At 35.4% G+C, this 27296-nt stretch overlaps 1 protein-coding gene across 1 annotated transcript; it reads left to right on the top strand.

The window, feature by feature from the left end:
- Positions 1-5287: 5287 nt before the first annotated feature.
- LOC133034204 (uncharacterized) lies at positions 5288-6255 on the top strand. The gene is made up of 2 exons (XM_061109245.1): positions 5288-5532; positions 5748-6255. The coding sequence occupies exons 1-2, from the start codon at positions 5288-5290 to the stop codon at positions 6253-6255; spliced, it is 753 nt and encodes a 250-aa protein (XP_060965228.1).
- Positions 6256-27296: the final 21041 nt, after the last annotated feature.

The raw sequence follows: 27296 nt of genomic DNA, 5'->3' as shown, positions 1-27296 counted from the left end.
GTCACCTTCTCCATGAGTGGGTATCGACTCTGCGTTGAATAGCCCTTTGTTGATGTAGTACACAAGATGATGTACACCGCCTTCTTCTCTTCTGAGGACAACACTTACATCGTGCTCTGTGACTGCAAGGTACACACCTAGCTCTTCATTGTCGAGAGGTTTAGACAACACATGTGGTTGGGCTAATTGCTTCTTTAGCTCCTGGAATGCATTTTCACATTATTTAGTCCACTCGAATTTTTTATTGCCTTTGAGAATGTTAAAGAAGGGTACACATTTGTTTGTGGATTTAGACACAAATCTTCTTAGTGCAACAATTTGTTGTCCAACAAGTTGAGGAGGCTGATCAACCTCAAGTTGAATAGACCAAGGACAACCAGGTTTAGGAGCCTTTGGCCAAGCAACCTATTGCTGGCGAGGGTGAGGAACCCTCGACCAATCAAGATGGTGATTTTGAGGCTGAGCAGGTTTAATTTGCTATCAGACCTAGTACTACTAGGAGGTAGTATAAGACTTGTAGGATGATCCAGTGCAATACCCTTGGTACTTATGATGAGGTTGGATGACCTTTAAATGCCAAGGGTCAACCTTCAAAGGTTGGGGTAGACCATTTTGAGGAAGAGGCTCCCGAGCCATGGGTCCTCGAGTACATAGATCAACAGCACTGGATATCTTCTCTATCCTTCCTATCGGCTAGCAAGCTTGATAAAATCAAGGAAAGGGGACTCATGGGTAGAATCTGATGTGATAGGCCTACTAGAGCTCAGTTGGAACATCATCTACTATCCAATTCCGTGCCTTAAATTTGGAAGTACTCTTGGAGCTACTTCATCGCTTGGGATGTCAGATATGTCCATCATCACTTATAGAAGGTCCTGACATACATTCACTCAATCCTGACTCTCAGGTAGAGGGATAGAGCCAACCGTATCCTGTCTCTCCCTACGGAAAGGCACAACATCTACTGGTTGGATTATGAGGAGAATTTTAGGAAGTATGGTCTGTAACCTCTTATACAAGATACCAAGGGTGTTGGAAACCCTTCTGGAGATCCAGATGATGCTCCTACAATGAAGGTGGTTAGCCAAAAGGAAAGGCCTACGACTAAGCACGAAAAGGGTGAGTTTGATGAGGACATCCCCTGGCCAAGATTGTTAGAATAGTATCCAAGAGGGCATGGGACCTTCAACAGTATTTGGCATGGGGAGGCATGATTAAGGACGCCCTTGTGTTGATCAGGCCTGAAGGATAAGAATCTATCAAGCCTATCCATCCACCACCTACGTCTAAAGACAAAGGCAAGGCTACTACTTCTGAGGACAACTCTAATGATTCCTCTTTGGAGGATGATAGGCTCTCGAACAGCCCTCCAAACAATAGTAATTTTTTTACTTTCACTTGCATTTAATACTTATAACTTGTGTTCTAACTTTGTTATTTTTCTTTTTATTGATATGGGCTCCAGGATGAAAAACTGGCGAGGGGATCTTCAGGTAGCTCTTCGTTTGGTCGGCTCAGGCCAAGGTGGCCAGGACTGTCGGGTCTTTTAATGTGACCCAGTCTGACTTGCCTCCTCCTCCTCCTGGTCCTCCACCAGCCGGCCAACCCATGGTTAAAGATCTTCCTTTGAGGAGCACCCCTCCTCCTCTTCCTCCTAAGAGACCATCGGGCAAGTCAGCCTAGAAGCACAGTCGGGTGGCCTACTCGACTACGGGCGAGATGGAAAAATATGTTTCTCACAACTATATTAGCAAATGCTAGCCAAGCGTTGGTGAGCAACTCCAGGAGCTGGATGTTGACACCCCAGCTTACTTGACAGTGAGCACTCTTAAAGATGCTACCTCTGTAAGTTGTTTACTTGTCTAACTTTGTCTAAGCAAGCCTTTTTGTACAGTTTTTCTAACTTTGTTTCTTTTTAGTTTCAGGTCTTTCTGAAGCTTAGCCATGCCCATGTCAGGGTTATGAGGTCTACTACAGCTTTAAAGAAGAAACTTGAGAGCAAGGATGTCGAGCTCAGGGCAAAGAAAGCTGATCTTACAAAGGTGCATGCTAATTTGGACTTATCATCGACCCGTCTAAGGGAGATCCAAGATCGATATAAGGGTGTGGGTCAACTACTTGGTCTTCGTAACCAAGTGGTGACAAATCTAACTGCTGATAATTCCAAGCTGAAGAATGAACTGGATAAGCAGTGAAAGGAGAAGCAGGTACCTCTCTAGGAAAAGTAGGTAGCTCTCCAAGAAAAGTAGAAGGCCCTTGATAAGCAATAGGCGATTAGGGATGAGTATTTAGACTTGTCCATGGAGGTTCTTTATGAGGTATCTCTGCATAACCCTGACGTCAATCTGAAGTACATGGAGTCGCTCATTTATGAGAGTTGGCTTGCTTGAGGGAGGGAGCTGTATGAGAATAGGCCACAGATAGACCAGGCTGGCCAAAGTGAGGAGGTACTAGCCGACAAGACCCTTGAGGTGCCTTTTGGCCAGCCTACTAGAACATTGGTCGACCATCTTATGGATGAGGTGCCATCTGGCCAGCCTCCTATTAGCAAGATTGCAGAGCCTGCCCTTGAATCTCCACCTATCCAAGACACAATTGACTTAAACCCACCTACTCCTATGATTATTCTTGAGGATATTTAGAGACTTACATTTTATGTCTTTTATGCTTTTATTTTTCATGCTTTATTTTTTGTTCTTGTATGGCCTATAGGGCCTTTAGTTTTGAGCAGATGACCAACCAGGCGGTCTTTAATCCTGGCTTTAAATTCTTTTATCAGATAGGTAGGTGTCTGGACTTACACTTTTTATGTATAATCTGAAGTATTCCTTTTGCAATTACTTAGTCTTCAATTATTTCCTTATCAAAGCTTTAAATTTTGCTTAAGTTTGATGTGCTTGTTCAATGGTGTACGATGTGAGTGCCTCCAAGTGATTTAGCAGATTTATTGTCTCTTGGTCACTTGTGATTCACCAAGTACTATAGATCTTTGCTTGTGCATTGTCTTGGAGAGACCTATGTGTATGCATGTGGAACTAAGAAAAATAAAGATTAACTTTACGATGTTATCTTGTTAAGAAGTTGTTTTACACAATATTGAACTAAAATAACATTTTTATTCATTAATTGGTCTTACATATGTGTTGTTGCTGTGCAACATACGTTTTTTGGTTCTAAAAGTTTACAAATTTAAAGTTTTCTTCCAAAACTCATTCTATGGCTACTAATACGCGACATGCTGAGCAGGGGCCATCACTGAATAGTGATGGAAACTTAGCTCTTTTACACTAATTCCTATACAGTGAGTTGTATGGGAACAACTACTAAAGAGTAGTGTTTTTACAAGTTTCTCACTGGTAGTACTTTCTAAGATATTCTCCATTCTAGTATCTTGGTTGAAAAAGTAATTCCATGTTCATATTATAGCTACTAAGCTTGTACACAACTTTACTTGTTATCTCTGTAACTTGGTACGAACCTTCCCAGTTTTGTCCAAACACTCATGCCATAGGATCTTTGGTATATAGGAATAATCTTTGAAGCACTATGTCCCCTACGAAGAATTTTCTTTCATTGACTTGCTTATTAATGTACCTGGCAACCTTTTGCTAGTAGGCATGTAGCTTTAGGTCGGCTTGGTCTCTTCTTTCTTTTTTTAATCAAGGAATTCTACTAGCAAGGTGTGGTTAACTTCTTGGTCATAGGATGTCCTCTTATGGGACAGTAGTTCAAGCTCTACGAGTAGCATTGCTTCATAGCTATAGGCTAATGCAAAGGGTATATGCTTGATGGTTGTCTTCTCGGTGATCCTGTGTTACTAGAGTACCTTTGGGAGTAAGTCAAGCCAATCACCTTTTGCCTCCTTTAGATGTTTTTTCATAGTGTCCTTGAGGGTCTTATTTACGACTTCCACTTTCCCATTTGTTCGAGGGTGAGAAACTACGGAGAAGCTTTTAATGATGTTGTGTCTGTTGTAGAAGTCAGTGAACATGTCATTATCAAATTATTTCTCATTATCTGACAAAATCTTCTGTGGGAGTCCAAACTGGCATATGATGTTTTTAACAAAAAAGTAGAGGATTTTCTTGGAAGTTATTGTCGACAATGGTTCAGCTTATGTCCACTTAGTGAATTAGTTGATTGTGACTACGACATATTGTACACCTCCTTCTCCCTTAGGGAGTTGACTAATGAGATCTATTCCTCACACAACAAAGGGCTAAGGAGACTGCATTAGTGTGAGCTCATTTAGTGGAGCTCTTAGGTTCTTTGAGAATCTTTAGCACTTGAAACATTTCTTGACATAGTGCATTGAATCCTCGATCGTACTAGGACAAAAATACCCTTGTCTGAGTATTAGTCCATTGAATCCTCGATCGTACTAGGACAAAAATACCCTTGTCTGAGTATCTTTTTGGACAGGCTTTGCCCCCAGCATGACTTCTGTAGAAGCCTTCATGAATTTATACTAATAATCACTGAACTTCTTTATTGGCAAAAAATGTTAAAAGTGGCATCGAGAGCTGTACATAACCCCATTGAGGATTAGATACCGAGCAACTTTCCTCCTCATTTTTCCTGCTTCATTAATTTTTTCTGGCAAGATTCCTAATAATTCTATGGTATATAGTTATTTTTTATTGGAATAAAACTTGATTTATCATGAAAAGAGTAATGAAAGTTTGTTGTTTGTTAAGTTTGTTTAGTTTTTGTCTTCATTTTCTATTTAGTATGCTAGCTTTTGAGTCTTATGAAATTATTATTTTTTAGTTGTATTTATTTAATTAGGTCACTACTAAAAATTTGCCTTTTAGTGACACTCTTTAGTGACACGCACATTTGTGTGGGTCACTAAAAGGTTAGGAGTAATTTTTGGTGACATGCACAATTAGTCTCTAAAATTCAATGTTAGTGTCTTATAATTTGAGTCACTAAAAATGTGAAGTGTCACTAAAGATTAATGCTAATAATTTTATGAATTTTTTTAATTTAAAATGTTCACCTAGTCACTCTAGGAGAGACTGAAAAAATATATACCAAAGCGCATTGCGCGTCACTAAAGCAACTTTATAGTTTATTTTTTAAAAAATAATAATTATTTGATTCATTTGTATTAATGTATGGCAAAAAAGAAAAAAATTGTAAGGCTGGCAGTTGTTATTTGATGTATTTTGTTATTATATAAATAATATAATAAAAAAAACATAAAATAATAAATAAATAAGTTGATAAGAATGAAACCCTATAAGAAAACTAAAGAAGCGTGTGACGTCCTCCGCTTCCTCTCATGGCGAAGAAGAAACGGGCGACTTCGAAGCTTGCCAAAATCGTTACTGATGTCGAGAATACCTCCGATCTCCCTTCGATCCAAATCGAAGATAATGTCTCTGAAGCTACTCCGTCCCCAATCACGATAGACGAACAGCCTGCCCCAGTCGAGAATGACGAACAGCCTACCCCTGAGATTTTTCTCGACTCGAGCGAGAACTTGGAAGGAGATCCAGTTGACGACGGTCCGATTATCTTGCCGAAGTCAGTGAGCTAGGCTGAGGAAGTTGAGAAACCAAATTTCAATGCCAAATCGAAACATATCTGGAGTAAATTCAAATCGAATAAGGTTTTTACCCCTTCTACCCAACTGGAATTTACTGAACCTATGAAAGTAGGGGATCAATCGATTGCTAAATTAGATTTGGATGAGGTTGAAAGTGAGACTGCTCTGTGGAAAAATTCGATTGTTTGTTTAGTGTTCGGGCTAACCCCCCTTTCAGGGTTTTTGAGGGGTTTATTAAAGGAATCTGGGGTAATCTGGGGGTTGAGAGGATTGCGCGAATGAATTCGGGTTTCACTCTTGTTAGTTTCAGAGATGCGGTGACAAGGGACCTTTTACTAGAAACAGGGGTGATTCACTTTGATAAAAAACCTGTTATTCTAAGACCCTGGACGGCAGATATGGATGCTGAGAGAATTGTTAAGTCAGTCCCTGTTTGTGTGCGATTGAATGGACTTGGTTTGCAATATTGGGGTAGAAACAATCTTAGTGCGCTTGTTAGTACCATTGGCAAACCAATTATGGTTGACAAGGTCACTTTAAGTAGAACTATGATTAAATATGCTAGAGTTTTAGTGGACATTGAGATTTCAGATTGTCCACCTAAAACAATAGCATATATCAATGAGAGAAAGCAACTTCCAGAACAGACCGTTGAATATGAATGGCTTCCGTCAAAGTGTGGGGCATGTGGTCTTCTTTGACATATTATTGCCAATTGCAACAAGGAGAAGGGACCGATTGTTTGGAAGAAAAAAGGGGCTGGTGAACAGAAAAATAAGGATACTATGGTAGAGAAGAATGTGTCTAATGTTGATGAAATGCCAGAAACGATAGCTAAGGATGATAGGGTCTGCCAAATAGAAACAATAGCTGATGCTGTTCATGAGAAGAAGGTTAGAGTTGGGAACAACTTTGATGATTCAAAATGGATTACTCCTCATAAAACAGGTTCTAAACAAGCTGTTAGGAATTGGGGAGAGACAACCACTAGTAATGATTATGAGATTCTAGCCGAATCTGGGGATGGAGAATTGGTCACAAAAAATACTGATATCCCATGGAAGTCTGCAACATAATGGGATGGAATGTTAGGGGTCTGAATAAAAGGGATAAGCAGAGATCGGTTTTGGATGTTCTTAGAGAGAATAAAGTAGGCCTTGGTGCTCTTCTAGAAACTAAAATAAAGCATGACAAGGTTAAAGAGGTTGTGACTACTAGTTTTCCCAACTGGGAGTTCTACTCGAGTTCTGTTATTAGTAAAAGAATAATTCTAGTTTGGCAAGAGAAATTTGTTCATGTTGAGATCATAGAGGAGGATTTCCAATTTGTCCACAGTAGAGTGAAAGTGATAGGCTTGGTGGAGGAATTTTACTTCACTGCAATCTATGGCAGTAATTCGGCTTTGGAAAGGAGGTCTCTTTTTGAGAAGTTGGCAGGAATAGGGATGGTTAATAAGCCTTGGTTAATCCTTGGAGACTTTAATGCGATGTTCTGCTTTGAAGATAGAAATGGGGGTAAGCAAGTCTTGGCTAAAGACATTGAAGATGCTCAGAATTGGCTTGCTTTAGGCCAAGTGGATGAGATCAAAAGCTCAGGATCTTACTTCACTTGGTCTAACAAGCATGATCTTGGTTCTAGAATTTTCTCAAAGCTTGATAGAGTTCTTGTTAATGAAGAATGGATGGACCACTTCCCCGACACTGAAGCTTGCTTTAAATTGGAGTGCACTTCAGATCATAGCTATTGCATTGTCAAAAACAATAGAATCGGTAGTGTGGGTGTGAGACCTTTTAGATACTGCAATCACTGGGTATTACATAGTAACTTCAGAGAGAGAACTCTAAGGAGGTTGTTCAATTCTTCTGACACTAAGAACACTGTCGGTTTAGTGAAGAAATTACTGAGAGTGAAGCATATTTTGAAGAAGTTCAATAGGTAGGAGGCAGGAGATATTGAGCATCGTTTTAATCAATGCAAAGCTGAGTTTATCTTAGCTCAGGACAATCTAGCCAGAGACCCGAGCAACAACAACCTGCTTCAGGAAGAGAAAGTGAAAAGTCTTGAGTATGTTGCAGCCTTGAAACAATACTCTGTTTTTCTTCGGCAATAGAGTAAAGTTTCTTGGTTGCAGAATGGTGATGATAATACCAGGTATTTTCACTCCTTTTTGAAGAAAAGAAAATTAGAGAATAGAATCACTACCTTTGAGAAGAATGGGATGATTGTTGATGATTATAACCAAAGTAGTAGAGCATTTTCTTAACCATTTCAGAAATTTTATGGGAAATAAAAGTTCTGCTACTAAAAGGCTGGATAAACATTGCATTGATCAGGGGCCGGTCCTTTCCATGGAGCAACAGATTAGATTGATAAGACCTTTCAAAGAGAAAGATGTGAAGAAGGCAATGTTTGGAATTCACTCAACGAAGAGCCCTGGCCTAGACGGATTCGGTTCTGGATTTTTTAAAAGTCTTTGGAAAAATATTGGACATGATGTGTCTACGGCTATTCTCAAATTCTTTGAGGAGGGTATTATGCCAACCTCATTGAAGGATGCAGTCATTACCCTTATCCCGAAGACCCAAGAGCCAAAGGATGCTAGTGACTATAGGCCTATTGCTTGCTGCAATACAGTGTATAAGTGTATTTCCAAGATGATTTGTTCTAGATTGACAGAAGTTCTTCCTAGTCTTGTGAATGACAACCAGGGTGCTTTCGTAAAGAATCGTCTGCTTGCCCACAACATTATGATTTTCCAAGATCTCCTTAAAGGATACACTAGGAAAAACATTTCTGCTCGGTGCATAATGAAGATTGACTTGAGCAAGGCTTACGATAGTGTCGACTGGCAATTTGTGGAAGACCTCCTAAACAGCTTATGCTTTCCCTCGAGATTCATTCATTGGTTGCTTGTTTTTCTTAGAGGTACTACTTACTTCCTTTTGCTTAATGGTAGAATTCAAGGTTCCTTTAAAGGTGAGAAAGATCTCCGCCAAGGGGACCCTTTGTCTCCCCTGGTGTTTGTCTTGATTATGGAATACTTGTCTAGGTTGTTATCTCATTATTCGAACAAAAAAGGATTTGGCTTCCATCCTCTTTGTAAGAACTTGAGATTAACAAACCTTTGCTTTGCAGACGATCTCATTATTTTTTGTAAGGGAAATATGAATTCTGTGGAGTTAGTCAATGAAGCCTTTCAAGATTTCAGCCAAGCGACTGGGTTAGTAGCTAATAAAAAGAAGTCCCACATCTATTTTGGGGGGGTCAAGGAGGAGATCAAGAATGCAATCTTGGAAATAACTCAAATGGAAGAGGGGTCTTTCCCGCTCAATTATTTGGGTGTGAAACTTAGACCAACATAGTGGAGAGCCGAAGATTGTGGTGTTATTTTGGATAAGCTTAGCTTGAAATTAAATGGGTGGGCTAGTAGGAATTTATCCTTTGCTGGTCGTGCGCAATTAATTCATTCGGTTTTGCTTGGGATCTGGAACTTTTGGATGAGCCTCTTTATTCTACCCCAAAAAATTGTGGCAGTCGTGGATAAAAAATGTCGTGACTTTCTCTGGGGTGTGAATGGTAATAGGAGTAAGCTGCATATGCTGTCATGGGAAAAAGTTTGTCTCCCTAAACAGTTCGGTGGTATTGGTTTCACAGAGGGGAAGAAATGGAACATGGCGATGGTTGCCAAACACTTGTGGGCGATTTCGAGCAAGCAAGATAATCTTTGGGTGAAATGGATCAACTCCATTTACTTAAAGAAACAGGACGTGTGGTCTTGCCCGATAAAACCGGACTTGAGTTGGTACTTTAAGAAGCTTTTGAAGATTAGAAATGTGACGAATGTAAACATGGTGAACCAGGCGGTGAAAGGTAATAAATTCAAAGTGAACAGGTTTTGTAATGAGTTTATTGGAGCTGTTAGAACTCCCTATACTGCTACTATTTGGCATAAATATATTGTTCCTAAACACAGGTTCATGTTTTGGCAAATCATAAATGAAAACCTGCTCACCCGTGATCACTTGAGCAGATTTTTTCCCATTCATTCAGGGCTGTGTTTGGTCTGTGATGATGCTCCGGAATCCCATAATCATCTATTTTTTGAATGCATCTTCACAAAGAATCTCATTGTGTTTGTGGAAAAATGGGCTTTGCAGATGCATTGGCCGAAAAACATCTTAGAACTTCATGACCGGGTTCTGCCAGCTAAAGCTAACTTAGCTTCTAAAATCATGAATGCCATTACTGCTGCTGCCTTGTATTTACTGTGGAAGAATAGAAATGACTGTTTGTTAATATGGTTTGTAATTCAGTTGCTTCACTTAGCAAAGAGATTAAGAGTGTTGTTAAGGCTAGAGTTCTTGGGCTTTATTCTACTAGTCAAAAGAAGAAAGACCAATATGTGTTGAGGTTAATCAATAGTTGGTAGCCTCTTTTTCTCTTTCCTGGCGGTTGGTTTCCCTTTCGGCCTTTGATGTGTATTGTTCTGTTCTTTTGAATAAAATTATCCTTTTGTTCAAAAAAAAAAAAGAATGAAACCCTAAAATAACATCTCATTCTCTCTCACGCTCTCTTACCGCCTCCTTCTCTCTCTTTGAAAATATCTCAAGCTCTCAACGTAAAATGCAAGATGGTCTGAATTAGTGGGTTCAATGGCCATGAACGGCCGTTTCTCGATGACGGTGAGTCATACAGAGGCCACGAACGGCCTCTCCGTTACTCCATCATCGGTTCGCTTCCCCCCTCTTCGACTTCTTTGAGATCGTCGATCTCCTCTTCGGTTCTTGTTTTTATTTTTTTTTATAACAGATCTGTGTTTCAGGTTGCCGGTTGTTGGGGCTTTGCTTTGCACCTAGCTGTGCTTGCGTCGTCGAGGTTGGGGGTTCGCAAATTTTTGGTGATATTGAGGTGTAAATGGCGAAACTACGTTGAGTGGGTCAGAGTTTGATGAAGAGGTGGCCGATATAAGGTCCTCGATTGTGAATGAGAAGAATGAGCCGAGTGAGACGGCTCTGTTCATTGCTACAGAGAAAGGTCATCTTGAGGTGGTGAAAGAGCTCATGCAATATGTTACTAAAGAGGGTATTTTCATCAAGAATCATTCAGGCTTTGATCCCTTACATATTGTTGCCAGTCAAGGTCATAAAGGTATAATCTTTTATACTCTTTTTAGTTTTTAATAAAATAATTAATCAAGCATCGAGTATGAAGTTCTAGTACGACACATAATTAGATATAAACTTAATACTTTGAAGGGAAGATGTGTAAAATATACATATATTATACAGTCTTTGTAGTGTGACTTTAAAGAATAACTAAAAACAACGAGTGATTGTTTAATAATGTATTCTTTCTCTTTTGGCAGAAATTGTTCTTCACAAGTGGCTGGTTCTGTCTTGGGCGTTTGGATGGGATTAGGAGCTCGCCAAAGTAAAAATTTTATCACATTTATTTTGGGTTTTATAAATTTGATTCTGATTTATTAATGGTTCTAATAATCTTCACCATTTTTTCTACATTTTGAGATTTATTTATTTCTGATTGTATAGTAATATTGTAACTTTTTCTAATGTTAAATGGATAATGATGATGTATATGTTAGTATACTAATAATTTATCTCTAATTTGATTATATTGTTTGTATGGTGTTATAGAAGAATTTGTTCATATCTATTGTGATTAACTTGTAAATTAATTTAAATTTTTATTTTAATAAAATACATTTTTGTCTATTTGTATGGTGTAATTTATAAATTTTACATTTACTTAATTAAAATTATTATTATATTTAATTGTATTTGTATATAATTAATATAAATTATTTTTATTATATATAAAATTTAAATTAAATCAAATTAAATATTATTTTTTTTTAAAAAAAAATATTTAATATAGTGGCACTTTTTGTGTGTCACTATATCTCTATAAATATTAATAAAAAAGAAATAAAAGGATATAGTGACAATTTATATGTGTAGCTGTTACCTTTTTAGTCTGACAAAACTTGACTCTATATGCCTATAGTGACACACAGAAAATGAATGCAAAAGGTTTTTGTGACACGTGTGAAGTGTCACTAAAAATTGTCTTTCCAGTCACCTTCATTAGTGACGCGAGTTGAAGTGTCACTATACACTTTTAGAGTTACTCAATGTGTGTCACTAAAACTCAATTGTTGAAGCAATTGTTGCAATAAATTCAGCATTCTGGACAGTGATGTGGACAAAGTGCAGCAGAATTTTCATTAGTTGAATCAGTGCAGAGGTGGTAGTCATTTAAATTTACGCCAACTAGCTGACGTAAAAATAGGAGACCAAGGCTAGTGGGCTAAGAAAAGAAGGAAATGGGCTTCTATTTTAGGGTATTGGACTGTACCCTAATGACCTAACAAAAATAAAAAAAAAAAAGTTCAGCCACCATCATCACACCATTAAATAAGTACTGAAAATCAGGTGTTAGAAAGAAAAGTACTAAAAATTAGGTGTCTAAAAGAGGAAGTTAGCCGAGAAAGAAGGAGGAGGATACAAGCTTCATTAGTTTGAATTTCTATTCTTCTTCTTCTTCTGTTTTCATCCTTTCTTTATATACTTGGAGTTTGTTAATTTTAAAGACTAACTAGTAGCCATAGATGAACTACCATTATTTTTGGATTTTAATTACTAGTTTAAACATGAGCTAAGCTTCTTGAGAATTGAATGGCTATGAACCCCTATGTTTTGGTATGATTAATTTTAAGCATGAATTTAGCAATGTTTTCTTTGTTCATTCAAGTAAGCTTACTGTTTATTAATTATTATTACTTGGCCATGAGTAATAATTTACTAAGCTAGATCTGGTTCTAGAAAGGCTAGATCTAGTAGTTACAACTCTAATGATGCAAGTGAATTCCTAAGTTTACCTTTTTGTTAGTAAATGGAATAGAGATATTTCATTACCTTGCATAACTTGAGAGTTGATGTTTAATTGCTATTCTGCAACTTGATTTGATATAGGAATATATTGAACTAAGTGGTAGAACTTAATTTGTGAGTTTTGGAAAAATCTCATAAACACAAAAAAAAAAATTATGTTAACTTTGTGCAACTTTGCTGAAGTGATGCTAAAGTAATGCTGAAAAACTGGGCAGATTTAATATAGGGGGACATAGCTATTCAAGTCTATTATTCCACAGATACTTCTTCTAGCAGATAATTTTATAGTATTTGTTGTCTTATTTCTAGTTTATTTTTATTGTCACCAATTCGTTTTACTTTAATCAATCATCAATTCTTTATTTTTGTTTATTATTCTTTCAAAAGATCTGAAGTTGTTAATTAGTTGGTTTTACATTTATTTTAATTTGCAATTCTTATGGAGATGATACTCAACCTATTTTTATATTACTTGTTTTTGATTGCGTGCACTTAAGTATAAATATAATTTTTCACAATAAGTTTTTAATGCTATTGTCGGGGATTGAAACTAAAAATTGTATATTATCATCATTTTTGTAATTTATTTCTGGTTTGAGGTTCTAACCTTGCTTGAGTGTTTTTTTTTTCTTTTTTCAGGTTCACTCTAGCACATGGACGAGTACCAAGAATTCATCAATCCTGATCTATTTCCTATTGATGCTAAAATTGAGCGCACATTATGAGAAAGAAGAAGAGCACAACAAAGAAAACAAGGGGAAGAGAAATGGTGGATAACCAAGGAGATGGACAGCGAGTTCAAAGGGGGATGGCCCCTAAAATTGGTCGAAATACAATCATTACAACAAATGATAGAGATTAAATCATCTGACAATATGCAGCCCCTCTTTTCAATGAGCTCAATTTGAGCATTGTGAGGCTATAAATTGAGGTACCATAGTTTGAATTGATTCAAGTTATGTTCCAGATGCTTCAAACTTTGGAATATATTTTAATAGGACCTAGATTTACTAATAATTATGTTTTTAACATCCTAAACATGAACTTCTAAAACGATATGAAATAAACACATAAAAGACATGAGAAACCTTACATTGGTTGCAGCAGAATTAAATGACTCCTTCAGCTCAGATCTCTAACCCTTGTATCCTTTCTGTAGCAGAGTATAACCAAAATTTGAGCCCGACACTCCTTCAGTTGTTTGGATTCTTAAAGTACACACTATGATTGAGGACTAACTTGCTATGGTTGAGCATGCATTCAATCACTAAGGCTCAATTTTGATAGTGAAGAAGACTAAGAATTTCGAATTAGAAGAGAGAAAAGAAGAAGAAGAAGTCTCAAAACTCTAGTTATCTGTGAGAATAAAAACTAGGTTTAAAGCTGTAGAAGCATTAGTTTGGATAGTGAGACATTACTCTTCCTTTTATACTAATTCTACTAGGGTTAGCAATGAATTATTTGGAATAAAAAATTATAAAAATAGAGCAAAATAGGGTTAACTGGCCGGTCCCTTATGTGGGTCCATCACTAGTTAGATTTTTGCCATTTTTCTCAATCATTTATATATTTTTCATAAATACCACTTTTTACACTTTCAATTCTATAAATACCAAAACTATTTATTTAATAATTAAATTAATCATCAAATAAAATTTTCATTTATATTATTTATTAATTAAACTCCATAAAGTCTCTTAATTAACAAATAAACCCTAAAATTCTATTTCTTCACAATCAAGCCATAACTTAGTGAAAATTCATAAACTAGACAAAGTCTAACTTTAGAATTATAATTGATTAATTAAAATCAATTAACCGAGTCTTATCAGTAGTTTGTCTCAACTTGTATGTGGACGATGGGCCTATATAACCGAGTTTCCAATAAGCAGATGTAGAATTTATCAAGTAAATTCTCTAACTTATTAATTCCTCCTTGCACCACTATTGATTTAGAATTGCACTCTCAATTATATAGAACGCTCTATATGTTCCACGATATAGTTAGCTTTGAGATTATCCATTTGTTATTATCCCAATAATTAATGATCCTCTATAGATGATTTACATTGAATAGAGATCAATTTACCGTTACACCCTTCAATGTATTTTATCCTTAAAACACTTAGTTACATATAAAATATTTCAGTGAACTAATATAATCACTGAAATGAGTACTCAACCATTTATCTATGTTAAGCCAAGCTCGAAGGAAATCATCATTTGACTTCTATATCCAAATAGAAGCTATAGATTCCGTATCTATGATTAGCGCTCCCACTCAATTGAACTACCATGTCCTTAACCTATATGTCATTTGCCTTCTGTATAGCATATCCCCAGAAGGACGTAGACAGAGATGAATAACTCAGCATAGACCTAACCATTTCTAAAAGACTGCGATTTCTTCTTTCTGCAACTCCATTTTGTTATGGAGTGCTTGGGGCAGTGTATTGGGATTCAATTCCAAGTTCAATTAAATGATCTTTGAACTGAATATCCATATATTCTCCACCCCTATCAGTTCGCAAGATCTTTAATGATTTCTTTTGCATTAGGTAAAGAAAACTGTATCTAGAGAAATCGTCAATGAAAGTAACAAAATACTCATAACCACCTCGGGCTTTGACATTCAAAGGTCCGCAGACATCGGAATGCACTAACCCTAGTGGCATTTTGGCATGCTCTCCCTTTGCAGAGAAAGAACGTTTAGTCATTTTTCCTTCTAGGCAGGACTCGCAAACTGGCAGTTCACCTAAGACGACATTTTTCAATGGACCGTCTTTGGTTAGCCTATTGAGTCTATCAAAGCCTATATGACCTAAACGTAAATGCCATAGATAATTTTGATCATCATTATCAATCTCTTTTCTTTTGAGGTTTCTAGGTCTAGCTACATGGAAAAGTTCACTATTTAGTGAGATTTGAGTATTCGGTCTTAAAACATAAAGCCCTTGTTGCATTGTAGCAACACATATTTGAAATCCATTACAAGAAATTGAACAATGTGTACTCGAAAAATTCAATATATAAGATTGTGTTTGCAAACATGAGACACTAATCAAGTTTCTACTAAAGTTTGGAACAAAGAAAACATTTTCTAAAATTAAAAATCTTTGTTGAAACTTGATGCGGGCTTTTCCTCTAGCTTTGACCGATACTAATTTGCCATTGCCAACTTTAAGCTTTAATTCTCTTGGAAGCAGATTTTCCCAAGTTTCAAGCAACTGCAGTGAAGAACATACATGGTTAGTAGACCCAGAATCAACAATCCAGACGGATTTTTCGTTCTCTAAAACACATGATTCAAAGACAAAAGCACTACCTTCGTTTGAATTGTTTAGAAGCCTGGGACATCGTTCTTCATGATGTCCCTTTTCATTACAATTCGAACATAGAAGATTATGTCTGATAATTGTACTTGAAGAAGCAGCTTTGCTAGATCCTTCATACCTAGTCCTTTTCCTCTGATTATGAATTGCAAACCCAGGGGGACCTATTGCAATCAGATTCCATTCATGGGCTCGTAATTCTGCTTCGAGCTTGTCCATGTCGGAGGAGTTGAAATTGTTGATCATGTAAGAGATAACAAATTCATTATACTCCGGAGGAAGACTATTAAGGATGAGTTGGACCCATTGTTCTCTTGATAAATCAATTCCCAGTAGATTTGCCTTTTGGAACTTCAGATTCGTCATCAACAGGTGCGAGTTTATGCAACTACCAGGATGCATTTTCACACTATAGAGTTCTTTTGCTAAGATATTAACTAGGAGAGGATCGGGGTGAGGGTTATTCATAATGACACTACAACACATCAATAAAACAAAAGTACGGTTTTGGCTCATAAATTCATACACAATTCGGAAAATAATAAGTAATGACTTATGTTATAGAAATACTAAATCTAACATAGTTTATTTTCCAAGGTCTTTCAACAAACTGATACAGTGTCCCGTTTAGGCGAGAGTCAAAGCATCATCCATTGAATAGAGTTGTCAGCTCATCTAAAATGATAACCATCTAGCAACCTTTTATTCGATCAAGATTGAAATTCAGCGTTGTCCCGTTTAGGCGAGAGTCAAGGCAATTCTATCTTATGAGCTTCCACCATTGTTTCATAATTTGTAAGTCAAGTATGGTCGCCACCATTAGGGTGATCTATACCATACTAAACTCTTACAAACTGCTTATCTTTCGAGATTAAACGGTGCGAAATGGCTAATGAATGTTCCTCCATTAGGGAGGATTACTCACTAAAACAAACGCGGTGTAAAACCAACAATGGAGATCGAATGTCTCTTGATTAAAAGCTCATTATTTAAAAAAAATATGTATTTTGTATAATCATTTTATTCGATATTATAATAATGAAAAATTACAAACTAAAGTTGGTTTCAATAAAAAAAATCAACTTCAATTAATTTTCAATTATTATTTAATTCGGAAAATAATTTCGAATAAATATCGAACAAGTTCCATATTATAATAATGAAAAATTACAAATCATAGTTGGTTTAAATAAAAAATCAACTTTAATTAAATTTCAATTATTATTTAAATTTGAAAAATAAATTCAAATAATAAATGGAACAAATTTGAAAATATCTTGTTTAAGTTGTTTTAGAAGATTCTAAAAAATCAACTGAAATATCTTTCAAATTAGATTTAATTAAATAAAATTAAGTTATAACAACTTAATTTGAAGATATTCCATTTTAAGTTAATATTCGAAAAGATATTAACCTAAAAAATATCTAAAATATTCCATTTTAAGTTAATATTCGAAAAGATATTAACTTAAAAAATATCTTTAAGAATCTTAATAACCAATGCCTAAAATTTCTCAACTTAATTTTGAAATTTTAAATCCAAAAGATATTCAAATTTAAGTTGGTTAGTTGTAGATAACTAATTTTCAACTTAAATAGGAATATTTAATGAAAAATTTAAATTAAGCTTCAGAAAGAATCTAGATGGTTATAATTCTATATTTATTTAAATACAAGAAAATACATATAGTTTAGCTTAGAATATAAAATTCTTTAAACTATGGTTTTCTTAAATTAATTTCAAAATAAATGAAATTAATTATGTTGCTAATCAATTTTATTAGGTTAAACTAGTGTAATTAACCTAGTACAGTTATTCAAATCAGGCAAGTGGGCCTTCACAATTGGGGTGGTTCATGTGAGGGGGTGCTGGGTTCAGTATGTCATACCCACTACTATGGCTCCCAACTCTCACACAAGGCCCAAAAGAGAGGAATTTAACCTTAAAATGAACAACTGTTATTAATTGAATAAGCCCAAAAACTAAATGGGCCTAAATAAAATCTATCAAGAACTATGATAATTTATTTAGCAACAACAACCTATATGCATCTATAATGAAATTAAACACATAGGCTCACACAGGCACACTTTGGATGGGTCCTATCATGTTGCTAGGTCATACACAGATGAAAGAAGATTGTAAATATACCTGTTACAATTTATTTACTTGACCAAGGGAGCCATCAGATCATTAGATCTGGCAAAAAGTAACCATGGCTATTTGCAATCAAGTAATAATAGGTTTTGAAAACTTACACACAAGCTAAAACACATACTCCTGCAACAAGGTTATCTGGATAGTTGGATGTAGGATTTATTTAATTTTAAATAAATAAATAATTTCGAAATAATTAATTAAATAAATAAAATATTTATTTTCGAAAAATTAAAAAAAAAATAAAAGAAAATTCGAAATTTTGAAAAAAAATTTAAATTTAAAATTAAACCTACAATTTTGAAAAATTAGGTTTCAACCAACCTAAATATCATTTCAAAATTTGCTAACTACTTTTAAAAATTAAATGTTATTTTATAAATAAAAATTAAATAAAAAATTAAAAAAGATAAATGAATATCTTTTTCAGATTTTAAATATAATTTAAATAAATAAAATAACAAAATTTAAAAGTTAGCAAAATATCTTACATCTATTTAAAATTACATGATTATAGTTATCTTATTTTAAATTTAAATAAGGTCAAATTATTAAAAAAAGATTTAATTTAAAATATTTAAAATCTGACCTAAGATTTAAAAATAAAATAATATATAATCAAACTTAAAAATAAGATAGATAATTAAGCAAAAAAGATAGATATTAACTATTTTTAAATTCAAATTACACTAATATCATGAATTAAATTTAAAAAATATTAAATTAATTCATTATGATAATTAGAGTTGAATTAGGAATAGTAAATATATAAATACAGAACTACACAAAAAATCGGAAGTTAATTCCATGAGAAAGTATGAAAAAATGAAGAAAAACGAAAAATTTGCGAGCTGTACGGACAGTATGCCAAGCATACTGTCCGCGCGTGCATGGGAGGTTGCATGGGCGAGGTTGGCCAGCGCAGGAGGCTGCAAGCAGCCTGTCCACGCGCGGAGCCCAGGATTTCAGACAAAATCCCTGTCTGCGCCCGTGCTGTCCGAGCGACAAGCCTCGTGCGCGCGCGCGAGTGTAGGTGCACGACTCCGATATTTTTCGAAACTTCAAAAAATCATAACTAATTCAAATTAAATCGAAATTGAGTTCTGTGAAAAAGTAACTTGCTTAATTGTTTCCATACTATCCAATAAAAATAATTCCAGAAACAGATATTCAATTATTTTTAACGAAAATTCACAAACATCAATCAATCATCAAATAACACTCAATACAACATGATACCATCCAAAACATCAAACAATCGTTTTAAAGTCCAAATTTCTTGCAAGCAAATCAATTACCATGGCTCTGATACCAGTTGTTGGAATTATTTTACCAGGATCTTAGATCTACTCACAAGTATGTTGATTAACACCCTAAATATGAACTTTCTAAAACGATGAAATAAACACATATAAAGTTTAAGAAACCTTACATTGGGTGCATCGGAATTAAATGACTCATTCTGTTCAGATCTCTAACCCTTGTATCCTTTCTGTAGCAGAGTATTATCAAGATCTGAACCTGGATCTCTTTCTCTAAATCTTTGATGCTGAAAATCCTTTTGCTGATGATCTTTCTTCACGATCTTCCTCACTATGATTGAGGTATTGCTTGCTGTGTGTGGGCACTACTCTAATCACTAAGGGGTTTCGAAATTATCAAGGAAGAAGAGAGAGAGAGAGGGTGGTGGCCAAGGTAGAGAGAGAGGCTCAGGTTTTTGAATGAAAAGTGTAATTTTTCTGAAGCCTTCACTACCTATTTATAGCATTCCACTAGGGTTAGGTTTGAATTATTTGGCATTAAAATAATGAAAATATCAGTTTAAATTGCCTACAAAAGTGGCCGGCCATGGCTTATTGGGTTTGGGCCTTGCTTTTTGCAATTTTGCAGTTTTAACACTTTTTGTATCTGATTTTCTAAAAAACGCCAATTTTCTAATTCAACCATTTAAATGCCAATTCTAACTATTTAATAACTATAAATAATTATTAAATAATATTGTCATTTATCATATTTATTAATTGAACCATACAAAGTATCATAATTAACAAATATGCCCCTAACAACTCTTTCTTTACAATTTCGCCCTTACTTAGTGAAAATTTCACAAAATAGACATAGTCTAATTTGAGAATTATAATTGATTAATCAAAACCAATTACATGAGTCTTGCAAACAATATTACCTCAACTAGTGCGGGGACCATGGGTCTATATAACCGAGCTTCCAATAAGTAGATCAAGAATTTAGCACTAAAATTCAGTAACTTATTAATTCTTCGTTGAATCCACGCATATAACTTAGAATTGCACTCTCAGTATATAGAATGCTCTATATGTTCCACCATATAGATAACCTCTTGAGAAAAAAAAGGCCCTCGGGTCCCGACCCACAAATGAATAGGAAGCGGGGCGAGGGTCTTTCATTAAAGGGGGGAAAAGAGGGGTGGGGCTTTGTTCTGGGGGGGGCCGCCTTGCGCAGCTTTAGAAAGGAGAGAATTTCAGAAAGTCTCTCCAACCTTTTCTATCTATCCTTAGAAGTAGGGCGAGAGAAAGTCAATATGAGCGTTGGTTTTTCCAACGAAACTAAGCACTTTTTTGTCTTTATCATTCGGAAGGCTCAGTCCCACACTCTGACTTCAATGATGGAGACGCATCATTAGTTATCCATTGTTATAATCCTAATTTGATCAATGATCCTCTATATGAATAATCTACACTGTAAAGGGATTAGATTACCGTAACACCCTACTATGTATTTTATCCTAAAAACACTTGACCCCGTATAAATGATATTTCAGCTTATGTGAAATGAGTACTCCACCATTTATGTTCCTTTTGTCAAGCTCGAAGGAGATCATCCTTTGCTTACTATTCGCCAGATAGAAGCTATAGATTCCATATTTTTGTTAGTGCTCCCACTCAATTGCACTACCGTGTTCCCAAAATGTACGAATCACCCTGACCTAAAAGTAGGCTTAACTAACAAATCAAAGAACACGAATAGCCTTTCAAGATTGAGCCTAATCATAGCAGGATTAAGAACATTTGATCTAGGATCAACTTGGCGATATTGACTTGAATAGATTTTACGGTAAGTTTAATTAAATCTAAGTCAAAGTTCAATATCGGTCCGTTCCGATGCATACTCCATGCATCCAACCTGAGCTTTACTTTAACCAATGTTCTGGAAAGAACATAGCATTTCTCCAAATGCAAGTAAACTCTTGTTGTAGATTATCATATCAGTAAAACCCCTATGTCTGATAAATCTAGGAAACTTTATTCACATAGTCATGTTTACTTTCCAATGTGGTGACAACACAATAAACAGGATCAAGTATGTGAAAAGGGTTTATGATGAATTTATAAATCAAATAGACAAGCAATTGATAAAGTGAACCAAAACATACACAAATGAATGAAAAATACTTCTGTTTCTTTATTGATGTTAAATAAAATCGATTACATTGAAATGGAGTTTTATTTAGGGCATAAAACCCAACAAGATCTTCAACAGAAGGAGTCACTATATTCTGCTGCAACCAATGTAAGGTTTTCTTAAACCCTTATGTGTTTAATTTCATTTTTTTAGAGAATTCATATTTAGGATGTTAATCAACATACTTGTTAGTAAATCTAAATCCTAGTAAAATATTCCAACACATATCACAGCAATGGCGGCTGGGGGGTTTCGTTCCATGGAACTTAATTACAAGAAAATTAGTCCTGATGATGTGTACAAATTGGGCAAGGGTCCCTAGCCATGCATCCAACTTGACTTCGAGGCTCCAAAATGTTATTTGGATCCCATAAAGTTGTTTCCAAGTTACCATCCTTTAGTATTCTGAGTAATGAAGTCATGAAAAATCCATGTTTGAATCCCAAAAATTGAAAGGAGTCGAAACAGACCCCAAGACTTAGGTGCCTAGGGTTTCACCCAGCCCCCAAGTTGACAACCTAGCTAGGGTTTCAGTGTTTGGGACCATCTTAGTGTAGATGACCAAAGCTTTACACTTACACATGAATTATAAATGTCACAAACATATTTGAGGCAACAGAATCAGGTTGGAATACTTTCAGTTTTGAGAACCTACAGCACTAGGTGCCCCGAGTACCCGTCGCCCAGGTTGACATATTCTCATATGTCAACCTGGGGCATTTCAACCATCAAAATAAAGAACTATCCTGAGCATTTCTTTTTCTTTGTCCAAAGTGAGGAAACTAGTGCTTTCAGATAAGAAACAAATCAACCTGGAGGCGAAAATGGGGACCCATGACCCAAGTTGACCTACGCTATGAGCTTAGCGCCCAGGTTGATACATTGTCAACTTGCGCCATTTTCAAGCAAATTTTCTAAGAATTCCTCCAAGCATATTCTCTGTTTTTGTCAAAGATTAAGATACAACTATTTTTGGGGATCAAACAGAGCCATTTGGTTACAGCCAAGAAAGTTTTGAGATATTTGCAAAGAACGAAGGGTTTTATGCTTGTGTATAAGTATGTCGACAATATTCAAGCTGTTAGTTATTCACATTCAAATTTGGTGGTTGTGTAGATGATTTAAAGTCAACTTCTAGCTATATTTTCACTTTTGTTGGTGCTGCTATTTCTTGAAAAAATGTTAAATAGACTTTAATCACATCATCTACTATATATGTTGAATTTGTCGTATGTTATGGGGCATATTTGCAAGCTTTATGGTTAAATAATTTGATTTTAGAGATACGACTAGTTGATTCTATTTCCTCTCATATACTAATCTATTGTGATGATATTTTTGTATTCTTTTCAAAGAATAATGAGATTAGTAGTGCTTCCAAACATATGGAAATAAAGTATCTCACTGTTAGAGACTTGGTCAAGAAAGGAGACATTATGATAGAATATTGTAAGACCAAGTCGATGTTAATAGATCCTCTAACTAAATGATTAAGTGTCGTGTAGTTCAATAAACATGTTATTGATATGGGCATTTTATAATCTTTTGCTCCTTTGGGTTAGTGGGAGTTTCTTGTTTTATCTTTTGAGATTACATTTATATGTAATTTACTTTTAGATGTTATGAACTACTTTGTTGGCCAATACTTTTTTGATTATTGGAAGTTTATGCTTTCAGTTAGGGTTTGTTATATTCTCGAGAATAATTGAATTGAAAGCATGTAGTTCATATCTTGTTGTGATTATTGTCTTTTAAGTTTAATTTCTTAATGATAATGATATTTTATTGGCTTAATTTTTCTTAAGCAAGTTTAGTGACACTGACTTATTTATTAAGTAGTGTATGGTTAATTTCACTGGCTTATTCATTAAGCATCACGGTATCAGTGAAATTGAGGATTGATAAGGATATTATGTTATTTTAAATTGATCACATGTTGAACATAAATCCTTACCACACTACTAGACTTATTGACCATGTCGATTTAATACTTTGGTATTTGTGATTATTAATGTCTTTTGTTGAGTTGAAAACAATATGACTGTCATAGTTCATTATCAAAGGTTAAATTGGACCGGTATGTTGAGATGCTATCAGAGAACTATCATTTTTTAAAGTGGCCACAAATGTTTTCCTGTTGTTCAACCCATGAGTCGTTTTCAAACAAAATTATTTTGATATATAATATATATGTATTAAAATTAATGTAGCCCAAGTGGGAGAATGTTAGACTTTTTATTTGGGCTTACATTAACTTTTATTGGTTTTATTAAAACTTGGGTTGATTGGATAGTTCTTTGCTGCGTTAGCCCATATTGTTGGTGATCAATTGTTAATGGGCTTAGCATCTGTGTGTAAAGTCTAGGTGAAGCAGAAGTGTGGGCTTTTCTAGTTAACTGAAGCCTTTGATGAGCAGGCCCAGTCCAACTAGGTTTATGTAGCTAAGTCCCCTCCCTAACTCTATAAATACATATTGTCTCATCACAATTGTATACCTTTTGATAATCAGATAAATAAATTGCTTCTGATTTAGAGATCTAGGGAGGAAGACTTAGTTGATAGTATTGCACTATCAAATTGAAGTAATTGATATGGATCGAATTGAGGTAATTGCTATGGATCAGGTACGCATACCTATACCTAATTATTATATATTATTATTGTGTTCTATGTTATATAAAAATTGATCTTGGGTTTATTATTAATTTTTCTAACAAGCATATTCTCCATTTTTGTCAAAGATTAAGATACAACTATTTTTGGGGATCAAACAGAGCCATTTGGTGGCTAAAAATTGGACCCAATGCGCAGGTTGATATTTTGTCAACTTGGGATATTCCAATTATTTTTCCTTAAAAAGTGTTCTGGGCACTTTTTTTCTTCATCAAAAATAACTAATATACAATTAAACTTGAGGAGAAAATGAGAATCCAGAAGGGGCCAAGAACTAAGGGCAACGCCCAGGTTGACTTGGTGTTGGGCCCAACCCCTAGGTTGACAATCAAACAGGTGCGCTAGTTTTTGTCACTCAAAGGCGAATTCTACTCTGGGTATTCTCTCTGGCATGGTCAAAAATGGGTTAGGAGACCTCTTCCTAAATTTTAAAGACCCTAAAAGCATAAAAAAGACATCCCAAAAACTCCAAAAAAAGCACTACGAGCCTAGGTTGACGTATGACCTATTGCGATGGGCTCTACTTATTCGATTCTGATTCGATCCCAAGCGTTCATCTTGTTTTTTATAGTAAATGAGTGCTACGAACTCAGACAATTTTAATTCACAACCACATATTTTCACTTTTTCAGCAAAGTTAATTAGTCGTAAATTGGGTAGTTTCGAGTCTCTTGATTCTGCAAAATAGCAACATCTCTGATGCTGGTAACAGTAAATTAGTCGTAAATTGGGTAGTTTCCCACTTATCCAACATCCAGGTTGATGTCATACGTTAATTTGAGCACTGGATGTCAACCTGGGCATTGGGTTGTCAACCTAAGAACTGGTAACAGAAAACCTTCAATAAAATAGACATATCTCACTCAATATTAATCTAACTAATGACATTAAACTTGTGTTTCGAAGCTATTTCAATGCTCTAATAAGTCATGTCTCACACTCCAATCGCAATTCTCAAGATATAAGGTCCAAATTTTTTCATCAAGGGAGTTATGAAATTCAACTACAACTTACCCAAAAAAGGAACCGTTGACACAATTCAAGCTCTAAAAATTAATGACAAAAAACCTTTGGAGTCAATTTCCTTGTTAGATCATCATCAATAGTCAAAAATAGCTTAAATGTATTTCTTTTTGACATTTTTTTTGAATATTTATTATAATTTTAATAGGACCTCCTTCCTTATAAAATGAGAGCTTCTCTAACTCATTTTACACGTTTAGAAAAGTTCCCATAAGGTCTGAGCATCTCTATCTCAAGAAAATAAGAGCTTTCACACTTAGTCCATTCTTTTATAATTCTCGTGAGAAATAAAAACTTGAAGTAAACAGAGCTCCAGTACCATCGCAACATGAGGAGTGAACTACTATAAATTATGTGTATCCCTTTATATATGCTACTCATCTCTTATTTCATCTCACCAATCTATCGAGCGAGTGCTGTCCACTTTTAAGCATTAATATTTTGGTGCTTTCATTGAGAGCCGAAACATGAGTTCTTAGTTCCCATTCGATCAAAGTAATTTGAGAAAGGTGGGAAACTAACCTCCTCCATGAGATTCTCTTCACAACTCTAATGACTCTAGGCAAACCCTTGACCCAGCAAAGGGAAAGGGACCTGTAATCATCCTTAGGAGATGAACCTGAAAGCTCTAACATGAAAGTGAAGAGTATGAGATTCAGAGGGTAAAGACCAAAAAACTGCTTCACACTTGGAAATATTTTTGTGATGAACGGGGTGCTTGATGTAGGTACTTTGCCTGAGGTCTTGATGGATAGTAGTATGAATACTACCCATGGGTGCATGGAGACGTGTTGAACTTGAGCAATCAATTTAACTCCCTCCACACATGCCACTCTAAGGAAGACTACTTTAAGGGAAATTGTCAGTGTAGTACTACGAGGAGTTTTTCACAAAGAAAATGCTCGAGAGAAAACCCTATCGTCATACAAGATAATCCCCACAGTTGCTAGGAAGGCCACACAACTAGGAAAATACCACAACGCCCAGATCGATCAACATTTTTTATCAATTCAAAAGATAAAAGAACTTGTAAAGAGACACCAATAAGAAGCAGCCAGGTGATATGCACATCACCACACGTCATGTCTATATGAATGAATTTGATACTCTTGTCGCCTTGGTAAAAAGTATCACTACTATAAAGCTAATAGATTACAGGCTAGATCGAGAATGATTTTCTCCTCTCTCAGATTGAAACGAGGCTTTGGAGATCCTTTCCAAATTAAAAACTCTAGTGTCGCATATGTACATTGGTAAAGAAGATCCTCTCTCCCACATGCACAACTTTGAAGTACAAATTGACCTACAAAGCATTCAAGACGATTCTCGTTGTCGAATCTTTTTAGCCACACTATTAGAAGCAGCACGATAGTGGTATCTCAAGATTTCCCTAAGATCTGTTAATTCTTAAGAGACACTTAAGTAAGCATTCTATGACGAATTCTCCCCATCAATGCACAGACTAATCAATCCCAACAATTTGTTCTGCGTAATCAGAAAGAAGATGAACCTCTAAAGGATTACGTGCAACGATTCTTAGAGGCAGCCACATAGATAAGAACACTCAGTGAAGATGCTAAGTTCATAGCAATGGTAGTTGGACTAGCAGTTTTGAGTCCATTCTGGAGGGACTTAAAACTCAAGTCAGTGGACACTATTTGAGAGTTTTTAGATAGAGCTGGCGGTTTCATTAAGCTCGAAGAAGCTGTCAAGAAGGCCAAGAGAGTTTCTCAAATAGAAGTAATCGAATACACTTTTTATCCTCTTCCTGAATCCCAAAAGGACATTGATCAGGAATTTGAAGAAGAATCAACATCGAATGCTTCCATTAAAATAAAATACTCTTCTATTTCCCAAAGTGAGCTCGAGTGGGGAGATAGTGATGATGAATCCCCTGCCATTTCTTAAGATGATCTTAAGCAAGAAAGAATTGCTAAAGAATCTCCCCCTACTTCCAAGATGACTAAGGAGATGAAGGCAGTGACGAAGATTCTCCCTCTATTTCCAACAATGATCAAGAACAAGGGAGCAATAGTGAAGATGTGTCTTATGAATCTCATAAAGATATTGACATAGAAAGTGATACTAAAGACTCACAATGAGAGAGAAAGGACCTTATATCATCACAGAATAGTTTAAACTCGAGACAAATAGGCTTGAGCATACTATGATTGCCACTTGAATCTAGTGTCAGTACCAAGGAA

Source organism: Cannabis sativa, chromosome 2, assembly GCF_029168945.1.
Source record: "Cannabis sativa cultivar Pink pepper isolate KNU-18-1 chromosome 2, ASM2916894v1, whole genome shotgun sequence".
Lineage (NCBI taxonomy): Eukaryota > Viridiplantae > Streptophyta > Magnoliopsida > Rosales > Cannabaceae > Cannabis > Cannabis sativa.
Note: the sequence above shows the minus strand (reverse complement) of the source record. Positions and strands in the feature narration are given on the sequence as shown.

What these genes read in the sequence shown, in the direction of transcription:
- LOC133034204 (XM_061109245.1), top strand. Translation starts at nt 5,288, where the DNA reads ATGGCGAAGAAGAAACGGGCGACTTCGAAGCTTGCCAAAATCGTTACT. An exon ending in GGTCCGATTATCTTGCCGAA is followed by an intron (nt 5,533 to 5,747) that starts GTCAGTGAGCTA and finishes TTGTTTGTTTAG; the next exon opens with TGTTCGGGCTAACCCCCCTT.